We start from the raw sequence: 19,536 nt of genomic DNA on the forward strand, positions 1-19,536 counted from the left end.
ATCCGCCACTGAAAATAGTTCCCAACAAACACACCATTTCCTCCTGTTTGAGTAACGTTCATTAAAAACTACAGTGACCAGCTGTTTGAGGGAAATTACTGAGCCTTTTTTAACCAGCTGAGAGCCACAGAGAGGAAAAGAGAAAGTATATAGAGAGTCAGATTAACTTGTTGATGGTTTTGGTGTTAACAATTAGCACTCTGTAAAAAATGTGTGGCCTATATAACTAAAATTGTCTTCACTTGACCGTACAGGATCTGCCACGCCTATAATGCAATGAAAAGTTTTAATTGATGTTGATTGTTGATTTAATTGACTTGCAATTGACTGGTCAGTGCCTTCATTTGACACAATAAGTAAGTCTGAAAAATACAAGGAAAGGAGGGAGATGATTAAACAGTCAAAGAGCCCATAACATAAAAGTGTGCTATACAGTACACCAAGCAGGTTTAAACACTGTGGCTCTTTTCCATATGGTCAGATCCGCTACATGTCTCTGTGGAAATGAAGACGGGACTGAAAAAAGGGAGAGGAAAAACAACAGAGCAGAGAAGGTTGAGGCAGCACAGTAATTGTGCCCGTGTGATTCAGCCAGCAAAGTTTTTGTGTGGTTTGTTTCCATGGTTTCACATCGGTCCCTCATCCTGTTAAAATGTGCACAGAGGATATTTTCTGAGAACACAATAAAGTCAGACCACAGGTACACAGGTTTGCTGTCCGTGTTGTTTTTAGCTGTTTCCTCAATCTAAGAATAACTAGAAGTAAGCTTAGGGGAAGCTTAAAATAGTGATAAATCAATATGTTTTTGCTGTCCGATAGCTGATAGTCAGCTATTTTTTTATATTTTTATGATATTCATTTTAATGTCAAAAAGTAAATTGAATTAAAGATATGTATAGGCTATATACAGTCTTTGAGCGTCAATTATTATCAGCCGATTGAATGTCCATTATCAGTCTGTTTATCACTACCGTTCTCATGGTTCAGACAGCCAAACTGCATCTACCACGTTGTGAAAATGAAACTTAACGTTGTGAATTGAAACGAAGCAGCTTTAGGTTTAAACAAAACTACTTGGTTAGGTTTAGGAAAAGATCATGATTTGGGTTAAATTAAGAAAAAGTTTGTTACGTAACTTGCATACTTGGCGTTAATTAGGTATGTAAGTTACATAACGGACTTTTGGTTTCACACAAGACACGTACAGCAGTCTCTCGATGTGTTATAGAACAGGATACCGAATTCCAAGATGCCGCCTATTCAGTCCAATGAAAATTGCTCGTCTGGCGCACAAACCAAAAGAAGCTTCCAGGTTACTTCCAGGTTACTTCCAGGGGTATGAGGCCTACTGAATATGCGCAATAGTGTTAATCCCATCATGCCTCTGGCCCAGCCGGGCTATGTGAATGAGAGAACCGTTCAGCGGTGACATCATTAAAAAAATATATATATATACGCTACAAAGTGTAATAATTGACCATGCTTATAGGTGGAGGTGTCCAATCAACAGTTTTACAGTTTTCTTTTACAATGATGGTCTATAGGGAAGATCCTTTTTGGGCAACATGGGAATTATTAATTGCAATACCGTGAGTGGCCACTTGAAAAAAATTGGAAGCAAGGCTGAGCGGCGGCGCTATATCTAGTTCTTAATATACATCCATGATCCACCCAGCCTCCTCCATACGCAGACTTTGTTGCTCTTTATATTACGTCACCTGACTTCCTCCTTTGCTTCCGTCATAATTACTACGGCCACTATAGAGTTCGGCGTTGTCTTCTTCTATTTGTATCGTAATCAACAGTGTGAATATGATAACGGCCTTTGAACCGACTAGTAGGTGTAGCAGGCCCCGTCTAACCCATTTTTATGAGGCTGATGATGCAAATTCAATTGGGTGATACATTATTGATTAAATAACCGTACAATATGAAGATCTGTGCATTCTGTAATTCCATCTAAATGATCCATTACAGTGAAATCATTTTAAGGCTCCTGCCTCTCTGTCTGCCTGTTAAACCTTTTTGGTACTTTATGATATAATATATAAATAACAAGGTAACAATGGAGTAATGTTTTTTGTAATAACACTGTAAAAAGGGTCATATTGTAATTTTCACAAAGCACTTTGCATTTCAAGTAATCATTTTATTACTAATTTCTAAGACGGGATAATATTTTGATAGACAAAATGGTAAGAGTGGGGTAATGTGAATAATAATGAAGTAATAATAAAAGTTAAAAGTCTACCAGGTAATGGAGGGATTATTTCCCCCTTGAGCTGCTAGATTGCTTAATGTGCAGGAAGAGTTGTGTTTCATTAATGGAAAAACAGCAAACTGGAAGCCACTGAAATTAATTGGCTGAATGAAAACAGTATTTCTATTAGAGAAAAAGAAAGTGAGACTTGACATGACATGACTGTTGCACTGATGGGATTGGGGCTGTGGAAGTGTACACTATGCTGAATACATCAAGACAACAGGTACACATGGAGGAAGTGTTGAGGATGCAATTACAGCAAATTAAAACAGGAGATCAGAAAACAGGGAGGGTTCTGACTAAAATACAATATAACCACAAAAATCGACAATGGTTTCTTTTATCCATGGCCAAGATGTATCATTTTCTATCCTTAAAAGAGTACTCCACTGATTTATCATCGCATTATATAATAATATCATATAATAGATATATTATAATCAATATATAATTTTGGACATTGGACAGATTCAATTGGAGCCTACATTACCCACCCTACTCAACTGCTGACAGTTGTGTCAGAGATTTGGGTGTGTTATGCCTCCAGCAGAGATGTCTCACTTCTTTCTAACTCCACACCTCCAGATTTTTTTTTTTATTTTCAAACTTTCAGTCTTCCGACCCAACGCTGACTCAAGTGACATCACTCTGGAACATTTATCAGACATCACACAGCTCCCACTGGGAGGGAAGAGCGAGCCTTGTGTGGCTCCCCAACACCTGTGTGTACAATTTGTGGAGTTCCTCTTTAACCAAGTAGTTTTAGTTGTCTAAACTTAAACCAAACCATAACCATAGAGACGGCAGATCAGAAAAGCAATTTTGGAAGGCACTGACTAATGACCTATTTTGTTGTTTAGGTATGAACACTGTCGAGGAATCAATCAAACACCCACAACTTGCTTTCCAGTTCCACTTCTTGTTTGTGTGCGTGTGTGTTTAGTAAACCCCTACTACACTCCGGGTTCTCCTGCTGGCTTTTGCAGCAGTTTCTATGCTTCATTAGTGTTATTGGTTCAAAGTGCTCTGTGGGAACAGCTTCAAACAAACAAACAACACACAACAACTCACTTTCTCTCTTTATACCTTTTTCTATCGCTCCCTCTCCGTCAAATTGGCCCACCTTCTCCCCAATTTCTCTCTCTCTTTCTCTCTTTGCTATTTTTTGGAAGCTTTTTTCAGCACCTACCTACACTCCTCTGTCAGTTTCACCCCCTCACATCCTGTCTCCATCTTCCTCCTCTCCGTTTGTCTATGTCTTACTCATTGTCAATTCTTTCATCTTTTTCACATCCCTCTCCTCCTACTTTCCCCAGTCTGTCTGATGTGTTGTTGGGCAGGCTGAAGCTCTGTGTGGTGGTAATGAAGCACACTGAAGGCCAGGAACCAGCCTGATACATACACACATGCACATGCACGCGCACACACACACACACACACACACACACACACAAGGAGTGCCCCTGAGGCCAGAGGGGCACATGAAAGAACCAAATGAGCGCCAGGGCTATACAGGCAATCCATGGGTTCTCAGATCACAAGCACCTGTCAGAGTGTGTGTGTACGTGTGTGTGTGTGTGTGTGTGTGTGTGTGTGTGTGTGTGTGTGTGTGTGTGTGTGTGTGTGTGTGTGTGTGTGTGTGTGTGTGTGTGAATTCCAGTGACATTGATGCTTTCAGGACAGGATTGGACGATTGTTAATGTGACTGCAGTCTTACCACAGTCAACAGATGTGAAGCCATGCATCACACACTTGGACCGTACCACTTAATCACACTGGAGTGGAGCTCCACAGCGCTGCAGAAGCACATCTCCATAAGAACAAGGAGATTAACATCAGAGAGGCCAAGTGCCTTCACTTCACTGTTCACGGCTTGAATTTTGGAAGTGAAATATCTTTCAAAATATTGTCTTCTTGTACAGATCTGCTGTCACAGTAAACACCCCACAGAGAAAAACAGTGTATTGTTTATGTACGGAGCTCACTTCGATGGACAAAAGGGACATCTCTGGATAGAAAACATGGTGCTGTGTGTGAAAAGGCTTGCTGTTATTTTTCCTCTTTTGTTAAACATAGTTAATGTTACTTCAAGTGCTGAGATTCAGGAACATGGCGACACAATGATAACTTGACAGACAGGTTGTAAACAAACCAACAGTTCAGCCAGGAAACTCAGTGCATGCACAACTATGGTACAACTAAGTGCTTTAAGAACAAAAGACTAACAATAAGCTACACGCGACTACCAGGACGAAGATAACTGCTTGATCGGGCTAACTCAACTGCTGCTTCAGATGACACTGCTGTTGAGTTTTTCAAATGTACTTTTTTGGCGCCTAAAATAACCCCAAAAATTAATCAGGAATCATTTTTCATTATATCATTATTACCTCCGCCAAGGCCGAAGGCCTAGAAAGGAGGTTATGTTTTCACTGTCGTTGGTTTGTTTGTTGGTTTGTTGGTTTGTCCGTTTGGATGATTACTCCAAAAGTCTGTGATGGATTTGAATAACATTTTTTGGAGGGGTGGGGTGTGGCACAATGAACTATCCATTCGATTTTGGTGGCAATCCATGATCCGGCTTTGGGATTTTTTTTTAATAACTCCGCTCAGCCTGTGGTGATAATGCACAGGCTGAGCGGAGTTATTAAAAAAAATAACTCTACAAGCCTTTAAAACATGCGCAGTGTAACTGATGACGCGTTCATGACGCATCACCCTGCCTCTTTCCTTCTGCCTGCAGAGAGAGGGACAGAGAGAGAGCGGGGGGTGAAAGGAGGGGGGACACCTGTAGATTCGGCGTTTTTTCACATTAAACTCGGTGAAATTATAGTCGAGTTCGACCAAAGCACACTTGGTGATTGTTGGAAAGAGTTACGACGACGGTTTAGGGGAGTTTTATTTTGTTTCTGTCCAGTTTGAATGAAGTGTTTTACGCTGCTCCCCTACGTACAGCTGATCGCAACATAAACAAAATTACACGTGGATGATTGCGCTAGCTGAACGGAGAGGGGGGGGCAATCGTACTCGGGCAGCTTGGCGGAGGTTTGCTCTCTCTGAGTGCCATTCTAGTTTATTATATTTAGTCATCCTCATCCTGTTTTTAGTCGACTAAAAGTCTGGGAATTTTTGTCTTATCTTAGTCAGAGAAAACTGTTTTAGTCATCAAATTATATTGAATGTTTCATTCTGTCTAGTCTAGCCAAATTATCACCTGATTTCTTTCTCCCAAGCTCTGCTGTTGTCATTGTTAACGTTAATTTCTAAGTCAGTGAGTTACTCTGAGTCCTCCTGACTGTGCTCATTGTGTGCTGACGGTGTAGTCCTGAAGTGGGACATGCAGCACAGAACACCAAACTGCTGTATTGAAAAAAAAAATTTTTTGTCAACAAAAATAAAAAATATATTTTGGTAAAGGTTTTATTTTTTAAACTGCGTTTAAGTCTCGTCTTTTTTAACAATATTGCATGTTGATATAATCACAGTCGTGAGTGTTTGATGACGTCTCTGTCGTCTCCTCAGCATTTCGTCTTAGTCATGGAAAAAAAGGTCGTTGTCGAACATATTTATAGTTTTGGTTAATGAAATTAAAACAGGTCTATGCAAGGCAAAAATGCAAAGCTCAAACCAGTCACATGACCAATGTTGACCAATTACAGGCAACAGTGCTGGAGAGGTAAACCAGGCTGTGAGAAACATTTCAATTCGGCCAACCAGTCAACGAACGCTGTAGCTTTCAAATTATTTTTGATCCCAAACTCATAATCTTGCCTGTACTAAAACATCAATTGTGTAACAATTATGCTGCCAACTTTTAACTTTCTGTTTTTATTGTGGAACAAAACAGCAAGGTAAAGTAAACTATGTATTGGTTCAAAGGTAAGACAAAGATGCACCCACAACATACAGTACAGGGGCTAGATATCTGGTTTCTTTCCTAAATGTGATCTCAGTGTCAATGAAAATTAACTCACAATACTGAAATTCAGTTGTACCCACTTCCAAATTATACATTTCTTCTCAACGCTCATCAACTTGACAGTTCTCTGGCAGTGAAGAACTGTGGATTTGGCGAGGGCATAAAAGAGGACGGCAGGTAAATGATATTCAAATGTGTCATCTCTTCAGAGAGAAAACTCAGCGCTCCCTCAGGAACTGTCTGATGAATATTAATATGTGGTAACAACAGTAGCGGCGTGCCAGGCCTGTCAGGTCTGGAGACAGGTTTCCAGTTTGAGGGCAGAGAGCGTCGCTTCTCCTCCTCTCACAGCTTTGTCAACTTGTTTTCCCTCTGTGCTACATGGGAGCTTTGTCACTGGGCTCAGGATTCCTCTCCGCTTTGATATCTTTCCCGAGTTTGCCTTTGGTGTGTACTTCACAGGCACCGTGGCAGCACTCATTAACACACTCTTGACAATTGTTTTCCCCCTCTTTTATGCCACTGTACTACCTGCCACCCCACCTAATTGTCCCATGAGGGACATGGCAACAATGAGGCTAGAGAAGTGGCCTTGATTCATCTTTAATTAGCATTCGCGCTAATATCTGTCTAATAAAGTAGCGCGGTGCTTGTAAACTGGAAACAAGTGCTCTCCTGCAACAGAGTAGAATTCAGGAAATAAGGGCTCTATTTTCTTTAATAGATTCAAATGCAACAACTGGCATCACGTCTGTAAATGATGATATTTTTGATAATGATATTCGCCTATGCAATGATAATGACTGAGGTCAACATCATCTGTATTTTGATATATTCTAAATTGATTTATGATAATCAGCTAACTGATTAAAAGAAGTGGAACTTAGTGCAGTAATTACTTCACAATTAATGTTACAATTGCATGAATCATAAGCATATGGTTATGGATTTTTGGTAGAGCTTTCATGATATAATGTGAATTTGGACTCATGCGAGAGCGATCTTATACTAACTGCTACTTATACAAATGCAAACGTCTATGGTTGACCCTTAAATGGGATCAAGAACAACACTTAACTTACTGACCTACATCACTGACAGTACAGGTTAAATATATTAACATGATAAATAAATGTATTGGTATCATTAAAACACCTTTCAACTGATCATCTCATACCTCCCCCCTTCTTTCAAGTCCCGTCTCAAATCATTTTGTGCGTCAGAGCTACGCCATCAATCACCAAACCGCAACTTCAACCCACACACACAAACACACACACACGTTGGTGCGAATATATGTGTGTGTGTGCATGCGTGTGTGATTAAGAATTCACTTTAATTTGTCTCGTTGCTCCACAGAGGGGGAAGGCACTACTAGTCTACACACAATGTCTATAACTATATCATCCATTTTTTAACACACACACACACACACACACACACAAAGGGCTCCACCTCACTCATGTGCCTGTTCAGATCACAATAGGAGGGTGCTCCTCTGTTTTATTTAAGCTCTTGATATATACAGTAGACCCATACTATCTACTGTCTAGTTTTGACAGAGGCAAATGAGAATGTGAAATGACAGCTGTGCACTGTTCTCAGAGCTGATTGGCATTAAATGTGGGCGTGCAGTGTTTATTCTCTGTTTGTTGTTACATTAGTTGTGACAGACCCCAGATCAGCTGTCAGCAGCTGTCTGTCAGGAAGCAACACGCACCCCCTGATCCCACCAGTGAGGAACTACAGTATATTTCTAAGTGGAATGTGTATCACCTTCCGCCTCATACTCACATCTGTTTGAATATTGTGGATGTTGCATCTCCATTCTTTCCTCTTTTTTTCTTTTATACTTTGGATGAGTTGGTAAAGTTGATGTGTTTTCCACTTGGTTCAGTTTCTGTTTTCTTACTTTTTTCTTTTCAAAGATTTTGATTTAGTTTTCATCTTGTTTTTGTTGTGGACATTTTTTTTATTTTTCTTTAGGCTCATATATTGTAGTGAAACTTGTCATAGCAGACCATCATCTATATGTTTTGAAAAAGGCATAGGCAATATAAGATAAGATGTTTTTTCTCCCCGCTCCTTTTGTGGGCATGGAATGTGTATATTTTGAAAGATTACAGTGTTTGTTGGAAATTCTGTGTACACTGAAATGGCCGCAGTAAACAACGATTTCATGAATTAAAGCATGTGATTTTTCCTCTCCTCATTCACTCTGCTCTTACCTGGTCCCAGTCTATATTGCGGAAAAATGTGTGTGACTTGATATCTGTGAAGCCCGTCTGGACCTGGCAACCCAGCCGCTCCTTGGGATCCTGTTGGGACCAAGACAGCTGGTCAGAAACATAAAGATTATTCTTTATAATCTAGATGTAGACAAATGCAGGCTTACCGTCCGCTTGATTCCACGTTATGTGGACACTAATAAAGTCCAGGGGGGACTATATGTCAAACGATAGCATTTCTCTTATTATAGCTCAGATGTTATACAGTCTTAACAGAATGAAACAGCGTGGTCAATTAGTAATAATGCTGGCCACACATGATTTCATCATGCCCTGCATGTTTATGTGTACATATAGCCCCCCTGCTAACAGCTTAACTTGGACTGTGTGCTCTTTTCATCACAACAATTATGGTGATGACTTTACAGAGGTAGAGTGCATGTGGAAGGCTGCTCGCATGAACAGAAGCAGCCTCGTGCATCAGAGCTGCGCTACCACGTCACACACGAGAAACCTTGTTGCAAAAAACATGAAACCAGGGACTGAAATGCATAAACACTTTTGCAAATGTGCACACGGAAAATCAGTATGCTCCGTACTCATTCTACAAACGTACATTTAAAATAGATCAATATATTTCTTAAAGGGCCACAGCTGTGTTTTTACATGTTGTGTAGTTTATTTTCTACAGATCACTTTTTGCTGCTGACCCTTTACCAAAGTGTGCATTTTTTTTTTTGTTTCAGGCAATCGTCTTCCATTCAGAGACTTTAAACCTGCTTGAGTAAAATTATAACTCTGGTGTTATTCTATATATTTCCATGGAGACATCAAAACAATGTGTCCATATACTGTCCAGCGTTTCAAGCCCATTGGTTCCTACTGAAGAGATCAATCTTAATCTCAAAATATATCGTTTTATTTTAAAGAAAAAGGGTTCAATAATTTCATCAAACAGCTGGTCACGATAGTCTTTAACAATTGTGACTCAAACCGGAGGAAATAGTGCGTTAGTTGGGAACTACTTTCAGCCGCAGATTGATCTACATGTGGTGCTCTAGTGCAGGGGTCTCCAACAAGTAGCTCGCTCATTACCTGTGTCTGAGTGGCTCACTAAAGGTTACAAGAATATGGAGATAAGTTTGATAACACAAACTCACATTGTAAACCAGTTTAAATGTCTATTCATTCAAATTCACAGACATTGCGCCCCCCTCTGACACAAAATTATTATTTGCCAATCGGCCGACAGTTAAACAAGTTGCGCTGCTTTCGAATTTCATAACATCAGCGACGCAGTAACATCAGGTGATTTTAGCAGACCAGCAAGCGTAAACCACATTCGACAATGACCGCAGAAAATAACCAGGCCAATAAAAATATACTATTTTAATGAGGAATGGGTGATGACAAATGTGTGCGTCTCATTTGCGTTGCGAGCGTGTCAGTCGGTAAAAGAGGTAACGTCGAGCGCCACTTCACCAAAGTCCATGGCAAACTTTTCACGGGACTCTCCGGCCGGTAGCAGTTTATGAACGGAGAAGGTAAAGGAGCTGAAAACGCTTAAAAGACGACATTCTCTGTTTACCAAACTGACGGAGAAGGCCAACGCTGCAGCAGAGGCTTCGTTTAGTGGCGCACATCCTAACGAAGCACAAATAGACCTTCACCGATGGCGGGATTGTAATAGAGGTGATGACTACGGTGGCTGCAATGTTCTTAAAGGACCACGAAAGTAAGACAGAAATGATGTCCGCTGTTGGCGATGTACAACTTGGTGGCGCTACGTGTAGCTCTCGGCCACTTTAATTTTGTCAAATTATCTCTCAGAGGAAAAAAAAAAAGGTTGGAGACCCCTGGCCTATAGTGAGTATTTGTGGTAAAATAAACTATAGTGTGTGTGTTCATGGTGATGAAGGAACATGTCACCCAGTTCACAATCTCCTGTTGTGTTCTACATGTGTGAAAGATCATAATAGAAAACGTCTGAAACGTGCAAAAACATTCACACAGTAAGTTCAATATTTCCCTTGCGCTGTATCCTAGTTTCTACTATCTCACTGCGAAAAAAATGAAGGTATCCTTAAAGTTTCACCGTATGGAAGCGCAGGAACAAAAACATACACTCAGGCAGTCTGAATCAAATGAAGAGGCCTTCCCTGGCTGTCCGTAACACAGCCCAAGCTCTTGGCCATGATCCCACACATGGTGATTTGACTGAGCAGCAGTGTACACACACACACACAGAGAGAGAGAGAGAGAGAGAGAGAGAGAGAGAGAGAGAGAGAGAGGGCTGGGCTGACTGGGAGTGGACTGCTCTCACCTTGTTTAGAAAGCCCTTGAGCACGCTGGCAGCTTTCACCGACAGAGACCTTGGGATGCGAATGGGCTTCTCAAGAATAACTGTTGGCAAAAAAGAGAAGAAGGACAGCAACAAAAAAGAGAGAGAGAGAGAGGAGGAAAAGGACAATCGTGAGTAGGGAGGAGGATGATTCACAGTCCAACCTGCCTGTGGGTGACATGTCTGCTGAGTGGGAGTCAAAGGAAGGGAGGAGATACAGAGGACACTGTTTCTGTTCTCTTTTCTCACTTTTGATGGTCCACACACAGCCTTGAGACTCCCACAGCTCAACAATGTCATACTAACGAGAACAAAGACCCGTGAAAAATAGTTTTTCTCCCTCACAGTCTAAAAACAGAGGGATGTAGTGCTGCCTCACACATTAGTGCTTCACGCTGAGGTGACCAGAGTTTTTCTTTTTTCCTCCAATCACAGCTCAAGGTTGAGTGGTCGGTGTGTGTGTGTGTGTGTTCTCATACAGACGTGGGTACTCCCCATCTAATGTTTCAGAATAAAAGAAGTGGCTGCTGTGCCCAAAACACCTCAGAATAGACATGTAGATGAGATGAAGCTATACGCTCTCTATAAACACCAGTCATCTCTGGGTAAAGAGTGCAGCAACAGGCACACCATTTGTGATTAACTGGGATAGGATTTTCCAGTTCAGCTGGTAAAGAAACCCTTATGAATGAATCGGTATTGGGCCTCATTTAAGCCATAAGGGCACACTTTTCCCCCCTGGGTTTTGCCTGTCAGGCTACAGGCTCCAGGCTCAGACTCGTTCTTTCGTCTCAGTGGTATATTGTTACCGCATTTTGTTCTATATGTTACAAGTTCTTGCTGCTGTTGTGCATTAGTGATTGAGTTCTACTCGGGTGGACAATGAAGTTGTATTCTACAGGCGTCTCCGTGGAGGTTGTTTAAGCTGTGTGCAGCCTGTGAGGAAAGGTCTGCAGACACTACTATCGCTGAGAAAAAGAAAAAGTACCCCAACAACAGAATTCACACAGTGCTGTTTGTAGTAAAGATGCAGTTCAAATATGACACGATTCTCCATAACATGAGTTTGGCACGTGGTTTGGGTTTGTTATGTAGTTAAAGCTTCAGTAAGCAACAAGTTTTTGGCATCATTATGCAAAAATTCCATAATAACCTTTCAGCATATTGTAATTGAAGTGTTCTGAGAGGAACTAGACTTCTGCTCCTCCTCTTGGCTCTGTTTTCAGGCTTTAAAAAATCTAGCCCGTGACGGAAGACTTTGGCCAATCACAGGTCATTTCAGAGAGAGAGAGAGAGCGTTCCTATTGGCTGTTCTCCGGCTGGTGGGCGGTGCTTGGTATTTCCTCAACAGATCTCAACATGGCTGCCGGGCCACAAACTTTCTAATTTTATAGCTAAACAGTACACTACAAGATGATTCTGAGAACATTTGAGGAGAGAAATAGGCATTAATGTAACAGAATATTGATTCGGCCAATTCTAGCTTATGATACTGTTGTATCAGTATCACCCTGATGAGGACTTTGAGACATTGTTTGAAAGCTCTGGAAAAAGATAGTAAGTTTTCGGTCAAACTACGGTTTTCAAGGTCAAGAATGACCTTTAAACCATTTTTTTCCCTCCAATATATTCCAGTTATTAAAACGGTACACATTATAACGTGAATACCACCTTGTGGCTGGTTCCCCCACTGAATCAAATGTTTGCCAGCTGTCTGTCTGTCTAAAGCTCTGGGGTTGGCATGTGGAGCCCTGATACCCAAAGCAGGGCCTGGCACCGGGTCTAGCTAGGTGGCATATGGCTGGGTGGCTCCTATAGTGAAAGAGTTGGTTTCCGTTGGCAGGAATTCATCTCGAAACCTGCTGCTCTAAACCAGTAAGACCGCCAGGAGGATGGTACTGGTGGCAGATGCTAGCCGTGGCGCCACGCTATGCTCCTGACAGTCACAGCAGAGACATAATGCGTCACACGAGGCTACCGTAGTATGGAGGAATTTCCGTTGTAGAGGACTGTGTGTGGGTGGCTGTGTGAGAGAAGGGGGTGTGCTATGTAAGGATACCATATGGCTCGAGGAACACAAATGCAAATAGGACGGATATTATACAGGTTCCTCTACCCTGAGGGTGTGATCACACCGAGTAGGGTGTTATAGGTAACCGCAGGTCGCAGAGGTGTGTAGATGAACGGACGCACACACCTCATAAATCCCATCAATGTGGAAGCGTCAAAAAAGCCGTTTCGAAACACATAAAAGGAAAAAACTAAAAAGATTATGATCAATAGTATAAAAAGAAACATCCCGCTAAGGTCAACAAGTGACCCTCATTCATGTTTGCTTGCAGCCAGAAGAATACAGTATGTTCCAGCCTTAGGTACGTGTGCACAGAAAGTCACTTAGAGACATTCATGTGGTTGAACACCCTACCTACTTTGTGTAGATCTGTAGAGATTTTTACATGTCTATGCGCCCAATTATAATTTCTTTACCATTTGACACCTGCAGCACACGCAGACACCATTCAGACAGAAGAATTATAAAGAAGGAGTACAGAAGCTGAAGGCAAATTCAAGGAGCGAATGTGATGAAAGTGCTGCTGCTTTTGAGCGTCAATGGCATTGGCAGATTTTTGCACAGAGCAAGGACCGTGGCCTCATCAGACGCACAGTGATGTATAATGTTACGAGGAAGGACTCACAACTCTGTGAATTTATTACGGCAAAGTAAATTCAAAGGAATCCACCGGGGATGTGTGCCATTGGCCGACCCAGTGCATTACTGGATGATGACACATAGCGTTGAACAACTTTTCTGTTTTTTGTTTTAGTTTAGTTTAATTTTATCAACCAGAATTCTCTGTGGGGGGGGGGGGGGGGGGGGGATTCAACAAAAGTCAGCACTTCATTTCACACTTTCTGTGTGTGTATTCAACATGTAGTTGAAAATCATTAGGAAGATATTAAAGATATTTCTTTCTGGCTCCGCTAAGTTTCAGTGATAGCAGCAAACACCTCAACACCTCGTCTTTAGAAACATATAGGTGATCACATAATGCTACATCGTTCTACATTACAGTCTACGCTTCACAAAAAGGGTAGCAGCACATCAAACCAAACGTAAGCATCAGTCCAGACTTTGTTCATTTCCCCTCAGCTCCTTTTGTTAGACGAGGCTTAAGTAAATGCCGTCCATCACATTTCTACATCCGTCTCCTGATACCGTTAAAATCATAATGATGAAACAATGTTACAACAGCAGAAAACATGCTCATAAAACTGTATGTGTCTCAGTGTGGTTATCCGGCACATCTCAGTTCAAATGAAAATGCCCTTAGCTGCAAATAAAGCAAACTAACGGAAAGAAAAATGCTGAAATCTTCCACACATGCACCCTAAATCTGTAGAGGCCATGATGTACTGCCAGATTCTGCACAGTTCATGAGGGGTGTGGGAGCATGCATTAGAGCATGTGCATGCAGCAGTACATCGTTACATGAATTCTCAAATATTAACCCTTTCTCTTGCTCACACACACATACTTTAACAGCATGTATTGGAGGTAAGATCCACGTAGACAACAGCCAACTGTTACAGTTGTGTTACCCTTTAAAGGTCCCATATCGTGCTCATTTTCAGGTTCATACTTGTATTTTGTGTTTCTACTAGAACATGTATACATGCTGTAATGTTCAAAAAACACTTTATTTTCATAGTGTCTACCTGAATATACCTGTATTTACCCTCTGTCTGAAACGCTCCGTTTTAGTGCATTTCAATGGAATTGCAACGGAATTGCGTTGCTAGGCAACAGTTTGGGTCTACGTTTACTTCCTGTCAGCTGATGTTATTTACATACACTGCAACAGGAAATAAACTAGGACACATTTAGAATGTTTACGTTTAAAACCGTGTAATGGTCTAAATATTGTATATTTGTGACATCACAAATGGACAGAAATCCTAACGGCTTGTTTCAAACGTGCAATTTCTGAATACGGGCTGTGTGTGTTTCTCCGTATATTCAGCATTTTGATAGTTCAAGAGTATTTATAAAGCACTCAAACCTGCTTTATAATGTAAAAGACCGGAAAATCTAACTTTTTACAATATGGGACCTTTAAGACTTTTTTGCCTGAATAATCATGCATTTCTGCATTTCATCCAATGGGGTTTAAAGAGTTTAATCAGTCAACAGTATCAGTAATCTGTCAACTAAATTTGAAACCCACACATCGCTTTATTTCATCAGCAGGAAATAATAACAAAACAATAGTATGATTGTATGTTCTGTAACTATTATTTCCCGCAGCCGTATCAGGCTTTCACTCTACTGTCTATCGTTAATGTCAATATAACAATAAGTTTACTCCAAATGCCAAATGATGTCACAGACAAAAAAAAAAAAAAGAGTGGATTAAGAAACTACAGAAAACTACAACTAATTAACATTTGAGAGAAATAAAAATGAGCCCTGTTTCTGAGATCCCTCCATGTTAATGAAGCATACCAGAACCATCTAAGCCTGGATTTGCACAAACATAAATCCTTAACAGCCCAGAGCTGATTGTTATTCCATTACATGGAATCTATTTTTTTACCCTCTTACAATATTAGTTATGCATCACAAAGGGTTAAATTAACATGTTTTTGTTTAAATGGCACCAAACAGCCTGCCATGTGCTCTCAATATTCATATTTGATTTCCCACTATCCCTCTATACTCCTGTTCCCTTTAAACCATAGAGGATGTAGTAAGAAGCTGGGAACATGCCTCCTGAGTAAACAGTATAGTATGGCTGGAGGGCAATACGAGACTAGGTTGAAACCTCGTATATGGCTGGACCACGTAGGTCAGTGTGCTAAATTGGGATAGTCAGCGGTAGGGTCTATAATGCAAATTCCTGGATATTAAATATCCATCTGCAATTTTCTGTAGCATATCTTATGACGGGGTTGAAGGTGCTAAATTAGAAATTCAGAGACTCACATTAAAGGCAGGGTTGACGATGTTGTCCAGTATACACTATTTGTTATATTGGTTGAAATGGTCTTTACACCCCAGTGTGAAAGGGGAATCACAGATATAAACCCTATGTACTTTTAAATTCTCTGCCTCACCTTGAAAGAGGTACTCCTCCGTGTTCATGTCAGGATTGTCGGTGATAATGTCAAATGGGGACCTCCCAGCCATCATCTCAAACATCAGCACGCCCAGAGCCCACCAGTCCACGCTGAAGCCTGGGAGGGCACACAACAATAAAACAAGATATTCCTTCAGATATAAAGTACTGTATGTGTGGCACGAAAGACCCAAAGACTCAAATTCCTCCCATCTTATAAAGAATAAATCAGAAACTGAAGCTGGTTTGGTCACTAGTGGAAAACGTTCTCTATGTATATGCACTGGCACTGAGGCTACACATGTTGCCTGGTGCAGTTTAGGTGGTGTGGTGCATGATTTTAGTCCATCCTTCAATGCCGTTTCATTCAAATTTAAAGCTTCACCATTAATAGCTTAGAAACAAAAATATGTTTTGGGATCAACGTTTGGACATGAACTGTGACTCCTGTACTCACCGTAGTCCTCTCCTCTGAGGATCTCAGGTGCAATGTAGTTGGGTGTACCACAGAAGGTACTAGTAGTGTCACCTGGTCTGATCCCCTCCTGAGGGAGTTGAAGGAAGAAGAGGAAGTGGTTGAAGTAATAAAAGATAAAGGATATGATGTGCGAGAACATGAAATGGTAGACAAAAAAAACAAAAGACAGAGGCCCCGTTAGTATTTCCAGTCAATACTGATCTACTGCATTATTGATAACCCTACGCCAGCCGTCCACACAGTCGACTGTCAAAAATCAATGCGGGTCTTACCTTGCACATGCCGTAGTCTGTGAGCTTGATGTGTCCCTCGTGATCCAAGAGAACATTGTCCAGCTTCAGGTCTCGGTAGATGATGCCCTTTTCATGCAGGAAGTTCAGAGCGATACAGATTTCAGCAGCATAAAATCTGTGAAGGAGAACGATGTGTCTGAGCTGTCCTCTAGTGCCAACATCAGGCCAAAGATTTCCTCTTGTACACAAGACAACACCAACATCTATTAGTAGTAGTGGTCGTCGCACATGTTGTGTTGCTCTCATACGTATGACCATCACACTCACAATGGTCATTAATTAAGTCACAGAGTTAAACAGTGATTGAACTGCAAAATAAGTTTTAAACTCCACCGACGGCGTAGTGGACGGCGTAGTGGACGGCGTGGTGGACGGCGTGGTGGACGGCGTGGTGGACGGCGTGGTGGACGACGTAGTGGACGGCGTAGTGGACGGCGTAGTGAACGGCGTAGTGGACGGCGTAGTGAACGGCGTAGTGGACGGCGTAGTGAACGGCGTAGTGTACGGCGTAGTGTACGGCGTAGTGTACGACGTAGTGTACGGCATATGACGTAGTATACAGCGTACGACGTAGTGTACGGCGTAGTGGACAGCGTAGTGGACGCGTAGTGGACGCGTAGTGTACGGCGTACGACATAGTGGAAGGTGTAGTGGAAGGTGTAGTGGACGGCATAGTGGATGGCGTAGTGGACGGCGTAGTGGACGGCGTAGTGGACTGCATACGACGTAGTGTACGGCGTAGTGTACGGCGCAGTGGACGGCGCAGTGTACGGCGCAGTGGACGGCGTAGTGGACGGCATACGACGTAGTGGACGACGTAGTGTATGATGTAGTTTTGCAGGCTGACATTTTTTTAAAACTCTGGGTTGAGTGAATATAAAAATTGTGGTTGCTATTGACGGTAGCTTAGCTATTTAAAAATGGAAGGTTTGTGCAGGATGTCCCGTGTCGCGCTGGTAACAATTCTGTCTGACCTATCAGTGGTCTGCAGTGTTTTAACCCTGTGATGGAACTCCAACACCAACCCTCAACAAAAAAGAAGCGAGTTGAGTTGAGTAGCCGTACCATGCAGTGGTAAATGTAGCATAAGATTATTCTCCTTATGTTGAACATAGACATATTTACAGCAAACATAACCCTTAAAACCCTGATTGGATGTACTTGATGTGCGTCTTTGGTGAGTCAGTAGCATTTCCTCTCCCGTGTGTAGGTAGTGTGTATTCTGTCTCTAGGAGATAAGCCTTCATTAACAGTCTGCCTGCTGCAAACCATGATTGTCAAACACTGAGGGAAAGACTGTAGCGGGGAGATGTTTGACAGAGAACTCACAAATCCCACATCGCTCCCCCACGTTTTTCACTGTGACAGCCTCCATTGTACGCCGTTGTTTCATTGCTGGCATCAGACTGATAGAAGCTGCGTCCTATCAGCAGCACCATCCATCGCCCACCGGCCCGCCTCCCCCACTGCGCGGGGGAATGCGGCAGGGCTCTCTTTAAGAGCGCTGCTCATGAATATGTACAATCATTATGAGTGATTAACATGCTGCTTTGCATATGTACAGCCACTGTCTCCAGAATACAGATTGCAGGGGCCGATAGGGGCCCAACGGTGCCTCTCTAAATTACCCAGCCTTTGATCCAGCATTTATCAGAGCCGCGGTTGGAATGCCCCGCAAGTACACAGGCACAATGAATTATGGGTGCTCATTATATTTCTCAGAGGTGGAAAAATAAGTGTTAAGTTGGATTTTGGCAGCGTTGCCACGTCCGTGAAGAGCTGCTATAGCATCCCATTAAGCGTAAGGAGTACTTCTTACATTTTAGATTTAGAATATGTTAGTGCAAAGAAGGTGCATACAAAAGCATCTTCAACTAAGCACACACACTACAGCTGTAGTCCTACACTGCAAAACACAAGATGCTATTATGAAACAGATGGATTATGTTCTAACCAAAACTACAGAATTACACAAACCCTGTACTTCACATAACATTTTGTGAAATACAAAGGAGGTTCAATCAGTCCAACACTAAATAGTTGCCAATTGCATAGATGTGTTTCCTGTGTGGCTAGCTGACTATGGCCACGTCAACTTAACCAAAGTTCAATCGTAAATTCACCCACTTCTATGTCATCCTGTGGTCATGTAGCATACGTCCTGGCGGCCTCACTGCAGTAAATCAACTTGGTCCTGATATTTTTTTTAATTACAGTACAGCATTTGACAAATGCCAAAAGATAAAGCCACTTCACTTCATATGTTTAAAAATGCTACCTGTACATTTAAGTTAAGAAACATTTAATTGTCCATGTGGAAGTAACACACTGATGCAGACCAGCTGGTAGCATCTATACATGAACAGGATGTTTACCTTGCATGTTCTTCGGGGAGCTTTCGTTGTCGTTGCATATGAAACATCAAGTCCCCGCCGTTCACATATTCAATCACAAGAAATAACCTGGAAACCAGAGCATGACGAGAAAATCCATCAGTACACCACTGATGCTGTTTAACAGAGAAATGTTAACACTAGATAGTTGTTTTTTTAAAAAGTGAAAAATAAAAAGATATACATAATGACATATACTGCAGGTAAAAAAAAATGTATTTATGAAATGTCACAAGGATATCACATATAAAATAGTACATGTGCTATGTCTGCTTGTCACTTTGATTTAAATCAATCTGAGAAGGCATATCCTCCATTTAAATACATTTCTACCTACAGAAATGCTACATGTTGACTATTAAAGTCCCTGTTGAATGCTACAGGGCAGTAAGCTATAGTTGGTAACTATGAAGAAACATAACTTTTTATCATATTTGCTCAAACTGTCACAATATCATGACAGCAGTACATGAGACAAATAATCTGTGGAAAAAAATCTGGTTC

General features: G+C 41.5%; 1 protein-coding gene across 3 annotated transcripts in view; it reads right to left on the minus strand.

Moving 5' to 3' along the window:
- prkcz (protein kinase C, zeta) overlaps positions 1-19,536 on the minus strand; it is a 135,541-nt gene that overhangs the window by 18,268 nt on the left and 97,737 nt on the right. For all 3 annotated transcript variants that reach the window (XM_074643133.1, XM_074643135.1, XM_074643134.1), the window contains 6 exons: positions 19,015-19,101; positions 16,619-16,754; positions 16,326-16,413; positions 15,867-15,986; positions 10,734-10,813; positions 8,411-8,500 (listed from right to left, as the gene is read on the minus strand). In XM_074643133.1, coding sequence (XP_074499234.1) covers positions 8,411-8,500; positions 10,734-10,813; positions 15,867-15,986; positions 16,326-16,413; positions 16,619-16,754; positions 19,015-19,101 — 601 coding nt within the window. The remainder of the gene's footprint in view (positions 1-8,410; positions 8,501-10,733; positions 10,814-15,866; positions 15,987-16,325; positions 16,414-16,618; positions 16,755-19,014; positions 19,102-19,536) is intronic.

This window comes from Sebastes fasciatus, chromosome 8 (genome assembly GCF_043250625.1).
Source record: "Sebastes fasciatus isolate fSebFas1 chromosome 8, fSebFas1.pri, whole genome shotgun sequence".
Lineage (NCBI taxonomy): Eukaryota > Metazoa > Chordata > Actinopteri > Perciformes > Sebastidae > Sebastes > Sebastes fasciatus.